Source organism: Athene noctua, chromosome 12 (genome assembly GCF_965140245.1).
Source record: "Athene noctua chromosome 12, bAthNoc1.hap1.1, whole genome shotgun sequence".
NCBI classification, from domain to species: Eukaryota; Metazoa; Chordata; class Aves; order Strigiformes; family Strigidae; genus Athene; species Athene noctua.
This window is the reverse complement of record NC_134048.1, coordinates 16,883,006-16,893,342: the sequence shown is the minus strand read 5'-3', so window position 1 is coordinate 16,893,342 and position 10,337 is coordinate 16,883,006. Positions and strand designations below refer to the sequence as shown.

Below are 10,337 nucleotides of genomic sequence, written 5' to 3'. Positions count from 1 at the left end.
GCATGAGCAGTTCCTCCCCCTTTCCCCCTGGTGCCCTTGGTGCCAGGGACGAGCAGGCCAGGCAGGGCTGAGCACCAGACAGCTTCCCCCATCCTGCCCACGGTGGGCACAAAACCCACCTGCAGTTTGGGGACACAAGCCAGACCATGCACCTCTCCTCTAACAGCCAAGGTTCAGAGCAAAGCTTGAGAGGTTGGAGGCCATTTCATATCTTTCCTCCCACAGGTGTGACAAAACCTTCCCGTTTCTGTCCTGTTGTTGAGCTTAACTTAGTTAACAGTTAGAGGACTTTCGGGATGAATGAATGCTAGTGAGGAGGGGTGAGGGGCTAGCTGGATGTAAGGTTGGTATCCAAGGTCTCTAGCCAGAGCTAAGTGAAACCTCTGGTGTTTCCCAGGTTATGTTCATTGGCCCCAGATGATGTTCCATGCCTATAGCTGGCTTCTGTGCATCCTATTGTTAATCTGACTGTTTACCTATCTATTCCCCATCTAGTTTTTTATCCAGAGAAATCCTTATAAAGAAACAGTAGATACGTTAGTGGATCTGAAATAAAACTCCAGAGGCAAACACTCCTGCTTTGCTGAATATTTGGATATGTTATGCCATCCCAGGAGGTGCTGGGTGGCTGCACTCTGGGGCTGTTCATCCAGGACCGCCCCAGCCACATTGCCAGACCGTGGCAAATCCTGGGCAGTGCCCTGCACTGGGCAGCGATGTCCTTGCTGCTCTTCTCCCCACAGGAAACCCATGGCAGCCACCCCTTCCCGCAGGGTCGAGGTTTCTCCATGCACACACACCTCCAGCACTTCACGTAGCTAGAAGCCATCCACCAATTCCTGGTCCTGTCCCTCAGCCTTCCTGCACTCCCCCTCTACTTGCCACAGCAGAAATAAGCCCAGAAGAGAGGCAGACACTCTGTAAATAGGCAGTTCCCCAGAAGGACCCCATTTTTACAAATAAGCACAGAATAGACAAGTGTTTTTGCAGGCTATGAAATGTGCTGTGGGCTTGAAAGGAATGCCTTGGGTTGTTGGAGGGTAATGATAAGGTGGACACTAAATGTCAGGGCAGATGGATGTGATTCTCCTCTTTCCTGGGGCTTTTGCAAGACGATGGGAGAAACGAAGTTTTTTCCCAGACCAGGATGGCAAGGTGCAACCTGCTTGCAGGGGAAGCCAGATCACTTCATGCAATTAAGGGACCCTCATCAAAGCCACAAGGATCTCCCAATCCTCTTCTCCAGTTGCAAGAATTGTGCTTTTGTTTAAAAAAAAAATAGGGAACAAAACCTGCTACCGCCTTGCCCTGCCTTTGCAGGGAATTGGCTGGTTCTCAAACCAAAGGAGTCTTGTCATGCTGAGCAGCCTTAACCCCACAGCCAGCCAGCCTGTGCTCATACCCATCCCCTGGCAGATCCACAGGAGTGCTCAGAGGCAGTGGCCAGTGCTGTGTCTTTTATTGCTGAGCTTCAGGCCTTGCCCCAACAGAGTCAGATCAGCACTTGGTGTAGAAGCTCAACTTCTGGAGCCGTTCATCTTCTGTGAAGACTGCAACAACTCAACGTGCCATCACCCTGTGGTGCCATTGGGCTCTAGTCATGCAGAGTAAAAGAAAGGACGAGCCCTGCTGGGAAACTGGGCAAATTTGGCCTTAATGCCTTTCAGCCAAGGAGTATAAATAATTACAAAGCGGATGGTGGACACGGTGCCACGTTTGAGAGGAACAGACGGGAAGGTGCCTGGTTGCTGCAGCAACAAGGCCGGGCTTTCGGAAAAATGGGTTTTTCTTTCTCTTTTCACCTGCCAATCTTCCCCCCACGTCAGCGCTCTGCCGCTGCGGGAGACGAGCAGTGACATTTACACTCCCACTAACAAGCTGGTTCAGTGATGGGCAGCTCTGCAGGAGAGCATCTGGTGTCACAGAGCCCGAGCAGAGAGGAGGGGAGGGTCCTCTCAAGCAGTTAGCATAATTTGGGACTTTTTATTATTATGAGCATTATTAGGGCAGTAGCGTGCATAGAAACAGCGAGCAAAGCCACGGTGAGGCGTGCAGCATTTCCTACCCTTCGTGTGGGTCTGGTCCTGCATTCAATGAGAGCAATAAGATGCCACTCCTGCCCAGAGAACTTTTCTGCATGTCCTGCTGGGGGAGGGAAGGAAACAAAAAGGAAAAGGAGATGATGATCAAGAAGTCAAGCGACACCACAGGAGCAATTTCACTACTCAGCCTGGCTCATGACAGCAGGCTGTGTCATCAGCTATGCCCCCACAGCTCGGAGCTCCTCAGGGCCCCACTGAAGCTGCCCGTGTCTTTGGCTCCTTGGGAGAAATCTTGTTATGGTGACAGAGGTGAAACTCAGGCTGCGCTCTCCCTCCCAGCAGGTTTGACCCTGCTCTGCCTCACTATGCTTTCCTTTGCCTTCTGGCTAAGACAACTTTCAGTTCACCCAAATTATCCAAATAATAGTAGTAACAACAGTAATAATAGTAATAATAATAATAACAATAATAATAAAGTTACTGCAAAGTAAATGCAAGAAAAATACAGCAGCTCTGAAATTAATTGTATGAAATAGTGGTGCAGGTCATCTACTCTCCCTTACTGGTCAGTTTGCTGCTGGCATCAGGAGGAAAGTGGAAATTAAGAACCAGCAGCCTTTCCTGGCTGCCAGACCACTCTGCCATTGCAGCCAGTTGAGAAGATGCCGTGTTGGACCATGCTGCCCAAAATGGGGCTGGAAATACAAGAATACCATGGCCAATAAAGCTTGAAATTTGTGTGTTGCCATGACTGACAGAGTCAAGGAAGCCGGGTTTCCTAAGGATCTGTGGCTGCAAGTCAAACACCCATGTAGAGTCTCTGATGCCTAGTATGAATTGTGCTGATACATTTATTTGAGTGAGAGCATTAATAGGTTTTCTCTTCTCTACAGTGTCATTCTTTTTCACAGAGGCTGGAGGTTCCTGATATCTTGGAGATCTCCACCCTTTTGCCAAATCAAAGTGAAAGTATGGGCTGAAAATTATTAATAAGACAGACAGATAGGCTGCTCCTCCTTCCCTGTCCCCATCCTTCCCTCTGAAAGCAGAGCATGTGCTAATCAGCCACTTTTCATTAAGGAGCCAGGCTAAAAGATTAGGATGTCAAGGAGGGCAGCCCACCTCTAGTGTCTTTGTCCCTCTCTGAAGCTGGTGCAGCCCCTTCAGACTGAATTTGAAGAGGCAAAGTACCTGATGTGTTGTAACCCAGTTTTCTCAGAGTAATTGCTCTGCTTTTCTAAATCTTCACTAAAAAACTCCCTACATTTTTCAGCTGGTGCTTAAAAGTATACCCCGTAATCTGCAGAGAAGAGATGACTGAACAAATGTACTGTCAAGCCTGGGGAAAAAAAATGCATGAAGGCAGATTATAAAAGACTAGATAAATAATCCTTCAAATATGGAAACTGCAGAAATTAAGATTATATTTGCAGAAATATCACATTACAGATAGCACACAGGCAGCATTGGCAGGATTACAGACTGACCAGCATATTAAGGTTATACAAGGGAGGAACCAAACCAGCAGCAACCATCACGTCTGAAGCGGTGCAACGCACATGGTGGCAGCGGCAAATCTCTTGGCAGCACTGTCAATCAGTGAAGCATGGAAAATGAGATCACTCGTGGAGTTTTTTCCAGCAACAAAACTCTGCAGGGGTGGTCCCTAACCAGACCTCAGTATCTTTCCACAGAGGGTTCAGGGTGGAAAGTTTCTCCCCATGACACTGGAGCCTGTGACGAGAGCTCCAACTGGGCAGAAGCTTGGCAGCTCGCATGGGCAGTGGGGCCAGATAAAAGAAAAGTAGAAAAACTTTTTTTAGCATTATTGACTGGAACACTTTTCTCTTATTATTTAAAAAAAAAAAAAAAAATTTAAAAAAAAAGTTCCTTTCTGTTTCGGGAAGTTTTTTTAGTTTTGAAAGTTGAGATGTTTTCATGCTTTGTGGATGAACTTTTTTTGCCATCAAACCCTAATACAGCAAAAGGCAGAATCCTTTTGCAAAACGTACTTGCCTGAAAGACAGTGCTGGTGTCAGACAGATTGCTCTTGGATCAAAACCTTTGTGCTCATGTTGGTGTTCAGTTTTGGACCCTTTCGGCATTGCTCCAGTATAGTTTTCTGCTTCCTGAATCCTTGCCCTTCCTGAAAAGTGTGGGTTGCTTATTGTAAAACCTGCCAAGCAAAGCAAGTGAATCAATGGTCCTACAAGGGCAAGGAACAAGCTGTGCCACCCACTGGTCCACGTGTCCATGGAGTAACAGGAAACACCAAGAGCCATGCAGAGGCTTCGTTACCAACTGCATAGACTTCTACAGGCATAAATATTATTCTTTAACTAAGTGACTGCATCTCAGATATGCAATTTTCCTCCCACATCCAGGGAGCAGGGCTGTCAGTGCTGGTCAGATCTTGGTCACTCCAACAGATTTGCACTGACCTGTTGGGCTTGCCCTGGGGAATCTATACCACCAAATAGGTACCAAGTCAATATTGCAGAGAAATGACAAGCACGGAGCAGGGGACCTCTGTCTGGTTGAACTATAGAGAAAGCATGTCCTAGAAACAGGACCCTCATACACAGAGTCGAGCCAAGCTTTTAGGTCCTGCTTCTGCCCAGATTATCCTAACACCCCAGCTCCACCTGGTCAGCGTGGAGGAGAAGGTTTTGAGAGCTTCGCTGAGTGACATTGGGGTTAGATGTGGGGACGCGTTTCCCTAGCAGTGAAATGAGTCTTTCTGAGACTTGCCTCTTCCCCAGAGAGCTGTGACGATTCATTAGGCAATTGTAAAATCAGAATGTAGCTGCTGACTGTGAGTTGTGGTCCATTAATAGCCCTATTTATTGCCAACCAAATAATTAGCTTAGACATGCATCAATGGATCTTGATTGCATATGAAATAACTGCCTTATTACACAGAAATCAAATGAGTTTCTGAGGACAGCTCAGGTGTCACCTCAACCTCAGTACTGAATAGGAAAAAAAAAAGAAAAAAGAAAGAAACCCAGCCATTTCGATGTGTTGCTCAGCAACAGAATTTGCGGGGGAAACAATCTAGGAATGAAGGAATGAGCATTTCCAAGAGAACAGGTTATTTCAGGCGAGCCATCAGAGACAAGCAAATGTCACAGAGGCAGAGAATTTATTTTTTTTCCTCCTTTAATCAATAATTTAAACCAGGCATTTTGTGTAAAATAAGCATTTAAGTTAACTGATTGAAAAGCGGAGATCCCAAACCTTTACAAAGAGTCACATTGTTGAAGAAATAGTTATTTGTTTGTATGAGGGAAACATTAGATTTACTAGACACAGAATTAAAAATTGAAAATGCTCTTAGAAATGTCACCTGTTCATTTAAAGAGGAAGATGATATAATGCCAACATTGCTATATTGTGCAGCATCCCTCCCAGAGCAATCTCATATTAATTTTGTTGTTCTCCTTCCCACATGCCCTCCCCTCCCTCCCTTCTCCTTTCTCTTCTAGGACAAGACGAGTGCGCTGAGTCTCAGCAATGTGGCGGGGGTTTTCTATATCCTCATCGGTGGGCTCGGACTAGCCATGCTGGTTGCCTTAATCGAGTTTTGTTACAAGTCCAGAAGTGAATCAAAGCGGATGAAGGTGGCAACCCATTCCCCGGCTTTTCACACCTTCTCTCTGATCCTACCCCGGCTCCAAAGCTGCCTTCAGAGACGGATGCAGCCCAGACCATGGGTGGAAAGCCAAGACATAGGGATAACGATGTGACCGTGTCACTCAACTTGCTAGAAAGGAATGGGATCATCAGAGGAAGCTGAAAGAGGGTCAATTCGGCTTTAGTGGGGAGCTGACGCAAGATCAGACATGTAGCAAAATGCTAGTTCAAAATCCAGATATAGAGCAAAATCATAGCACAAATGATAACAGGAGCACATTGCCATTCCTTAAAATTGATGAAAGCAGACTATGGCAATGCATGTGCAGCATGGATGAAGTGTGCTGGGGTTGGGGTGATACAGCTGTTACTGCAATAGAAAAAATCCCCAAACACAAACAGTTAACAGCAAGATAAAACTGGGGTAGCGCAGTAATGAATCAGATCCTGTTGTTCCCTTTGCTGGCACCCTGCTGGCACCATTTGCAGGTTGGCAACAGTGATGTATGCTCAGAGCACTGTTGCCCTGGAACGGATGATGTGGGTCTCCAAACTCAGAATTATGGGTCTTCTTAGAGAGGAATTGGCCTCTAATGTCTGCTGTAATTTTTTTTTTTTCCTCCACCCTGTCATGGTCTTGCAGAAGCATACTTCATATGGCTCAGGGAATTTGTTTCAGCCCTAAATTCTGGTGTGCCTGAATTTCAGAGTGTCATGTCAAGAATGGAATAGATTTGAGAGCCTTGGGGATACACATCTAATGCAGCCTCTGTGGAACAAGTACCTCTTGACTCAGATGACTAGCAGAGGCGATCCCTTATAGAGATACCATTGTGTACAAGAGTGCAGTGGGATCTGTGCTGCAAGAGTAACACATCGCTTTTCTTCCTCATCTTGACCTCTCCTATAAGCACAGCAGTCAGTATGAGCATATGAAGTATGCAGTGAGTTTCATAAAATTTAGAGACATTTTCAATTCCCTGAGCATTGAAACCCAGAATCAAAAGGGAAATAAGCAATCATTTCTTTGGGGTTTATGTCGCCATTTCAAAACACGCTTAATGTTTTATCAGCAATAATAACATTTCTAATTCACTGAAAATGTGCAACAGCTCTTTTTCCCATTGAGGTTCAGAAAATCCTACAGGCAATGAGAGGTACATTGAGCACAGGGGTAAGACAATGTGAGCAATTAATGTCCCTGAATATACAAAAATTAAATTATAATTGCTGTCTACACTGTAAAGCTAGTTATATCACAGATACACTGTGAAAGCGTGTCGGAATGCAATAGCTCCATAGTTTTAGTCTTAAAGAGATTCTGCCCTGCTGTTGACTGCCCTGTGTTGCTTGAAATGGCCCACTAATTCATGTCAGTGTTAGCTTGCCGTGCTCTTGTCATGTTAAAACCAGCCGCTATGGAAAGGAATCGTTGCTCCCTGTGTTAACATCTGGTCTAAACTTGTCCCTTTGGCTGGCTCCCACTGTCAGTGGCTGCCCCACAAAGCCATTCAGCAGAGCCCAGGCAAGTGCCCAGAAAGATGTCCTGGATCCCCCTCTAAACCCAACCTACCCCTCTAAACCCCAGACCCCTGGGCGAGCTGTAGATCCCACCAGCACAGGAGGCTGCTCCATGCCTGGCAAGGCACAAAGTTGACTGTTTCTGAGTATTCCAGATTTATCTATTCCGATAATTCTTCACCTGAATATCCCAGTCCAGAAAGGATGATGGTGCCCTTAGAGATAGCTTAAACGCAAAGAAACCAAGTTGACTTAATCTTTTAGTTTAATTGTTCAAAACCTGTGGTTTCTTTAGATCTCTGAAAGCAAATGTTTTGGAACAGGAAGATGAGATTTGGTTCCCTGAATTAGGTTTGCATTTCCTGGTTACCTCATTCATCGCTGTAGACAAAAACATAGGCACACGCTCAGCTTCTCACATGAGGAAAGTTAAACATATGCTTGCAGTGAGTCAGAGTCCACCATACATAACAGTACTGGAGTAGTAATAGCATATCTATGGGGGAAGTGTGTATAATACCTTTGCTCAGATCCAGGATGACTGTTCTTATGTTGTAGAGTTTGAATAGTTTTTGCATATAGCACGTATGCTTTATACCCCAAAATACTGCTGAAACATTTAATTTTGAATGTAGAAGAGGTGCGAATTAACAGAGCAGATGCAGTAGGGGCATGCAGAAAGTGAGAGTCTGAATGGAGGCAAGGAGGGAGAGAACAGTGTCAGAATGACAACAATGGTTTATATTGTAATTCCTCCAACATTGCTAAGGACAGGGGGAGACCCCCCCGTCCTTCCTAAAAAGGGTTTTTGTTTAATCCCACAGCAATCAATCAACGAAGCCATACGGACATCAACCCTTCCCAGGCCGGCTGCAGCAGGAGGTAGTGGAGAAAACGGACGTGTGGTCAGCCATGATTTCCCCAAATCCATGCAGACGATCCCGTGCATGAGCCACAGCACCGGCATGTCCCTGGGAGCTACGGGATTATAATTGGCCTTTTGACCCATTGCCTGGGTGAGAGCAGGGGCAGCCCAACTCCACCCCCTCCAGAGCCAAAAACAAACCCAACACCAACAAGACAAACGATGATGACAGAAGGGACAATTGGATGGATCTTCTCGAGGAAATCAGATCTATTTCCCTTTTTATTTGCAAACAGATCCACTGGCAGGAGAACAGAAACAGGTCTGTACTGCAATAAGGAGAGTCTAACGGGATTTAACAGACTCGTGAACCATCCCTGATCAAAGAACCACTGGAACACTAATGAGGACTATGCCATTTTGTTTTAACTTGGTTGTTAATAAGTCTTAGTGTGTGCAATATATATATTTTTTCTTACTAATTCCTGTGGTGTCAGGGTAACATCAGCCCTTTCCCCCTTCCCTGCTCAGTCCTTCAATCTGGTTTAGTTTGGGATGCAAACCATAATGTCTGAGCTACTGACAGCAAAAAAGAAAACCCAATAAATGGCAAGTTGAACTCCCTGCAGGGTGTCAGCATTGTTCCCTTTTGTCCATCGTGATTCTGCCTTCCGTTGTTCTGTTGTGAACTCTGGCTGTGGAGTTATTGCAACGAGGCAGACAGAGCTGCGAATGGCTCTCTCCCTGCAACAGGAAGGACTAGATGTGAGAAAGAACCTGAACAAAAACCACGAGGCTGTTTTACAGGGGCAAAGTCACGAGTGAGTTTGGAAACCCCAGGTAACATGAGGACAAAGTGATAATTCTTCCAGAGTTGATGAGTGCCAGTTCAAGAGAAGAATCCTGTGCCTGGAGTGGAGAGCGTCATGCGTGGCAGACTAGAGCAGATGATTGGTCTAAGATCATGGTTGGCTGCTGTTTATGGAAGAGAGAAAGTAAATGCCACATTCCCCTAACATGCGACTCCTGCCTAGGTTATTGGGGGCTAATAAGCAATTGTGAACCATTTCTTCATTGCTTAGCTTCTGTGTGTGCTCCCTTTTTGGTGGTCACATAAGGGAATCACCCTGAGCCAGGAACAGACCATCTCAAGACATCCAGTTCTAGATGACTGCCTATTAACCAGTAAAACATGCTAGAAGTCATGGGGCTGCAATGGGAATATCCCTGCCTTTTTTTCTCTGAAATACCTTTAAGGTCACTTTTCTAATTAGGAGGAACATTTTGTAGATAGTTGGCCAGAATGGCTTCCTGGAAAGAACTGCTGAAGCAAACCAAGGAGGAGACCCTACAAGAGCTTCGTTCAAATGTCCGTGACATTCGACAGCATCCTGTCAAGCTGTGGCCTGTCTGAGTACAAAGCCAAAAGTAGCAGATTCCCACTCATGTATCCTTAGGGAGGGGGAAGAATCCACAAGCCAGGAGAGCAGGCTGCTGACCCCAAACTCGGTATTGCAGAAACCCTCACAGCCAAGACAGGGAGCTGGGAGTCCAGCCACAGGCATGGAGGTTGAAGGGGCAAGGATGGTTTTCCAGAACTGCACAAAAGGTTTGTTCTGTGAATCACTGGCATGGACAAACAAATGCTTTCCACCCTGGTGGGCCTGAGACACCTGCCCAGAAGTGAAGGATTCCCAGGGGAGCATCTGGAGAGAGAGAAGATCTGTGGGACAGGAACCACAGGGAACCCACTTAGCCTTGTCCCATCTCACAGGTCCATCACCGATGGCAAATAAAGTTCAAAGCTTCTCATGGGACCCAGGAAATACCTGTCCAGGAACTGAGCTGCTGCTGAAGTGTTCTGAGCTGCTTTTTTCTCTTTTTTTTTTCTTTTTTTTTTTTTTTTTTCTGCAACATAGCAAGTGAAGAGCAGGAAAAGAAGGGAGGCAGGTGAAGAGAAAACGATTCAGGCAAATGACTGGCACAGGTCTATAAGGAGGATCTGTCTATGCAGCTGTCCATAAGTACAGCTGGAAGCTGCCTGAATACCAGTTTCCATAAGCATACGAATGTGCAGAGCAATACCTTTACCACCTTTAACACCAGCCTGGTCTGAAGTATCTGTTCTGTTTACCCACTTGTCATGCAACACTTTGGAGACCAGCAAGTCAGAGTTAAGGTCCTAAGCTCAGACACAGCATGTTTTGTGCCAAATACATTTTCCTCTACCTACCATTGGAAACCCTTGTGATCTTCATTTCTCATCACCGAAC

General features: G+C 45.8%; 1 protein-coding gene across 9 annotated transcripts in view; it reads left to right on the top strand.

The window, feature by feature from the left end:
• Positions 1 to 9,980, top strand: part of GRIA1 (glutamate ionotropic receptor AMPA type subunit 1) — a 193,438-nt gene extending 183,458 nt beyond the window's left edge. For 7 of the 9 annotated variants that reach the window (XM_074916525.1, XM_074916519.1, XM_074916523.1 and 4 more), the window contains 2 exons: positions 5,531 to 5,665; positions 8,003 to 9,980. In XM_074916525.1, the coding sequence (XP_074772626.1) occupies positions 5,531 to 5,665; positions 8,003 to 8,191 (324 nt within the window). In that variant the 3' untranslated portion in view covers positions 8,192 to 9,980. Of the gene's footprint in view, positions 1 to 5,530; positions 5,666 to 8,002 lie in introns of those variants that run through there. The other 2 variants (XM_074916521.1, XM_074916527.1) reach the window with 2 other exon arrangements.
• Positions 9,981 to 10,337: the final 357 nt, after the last annotated feature.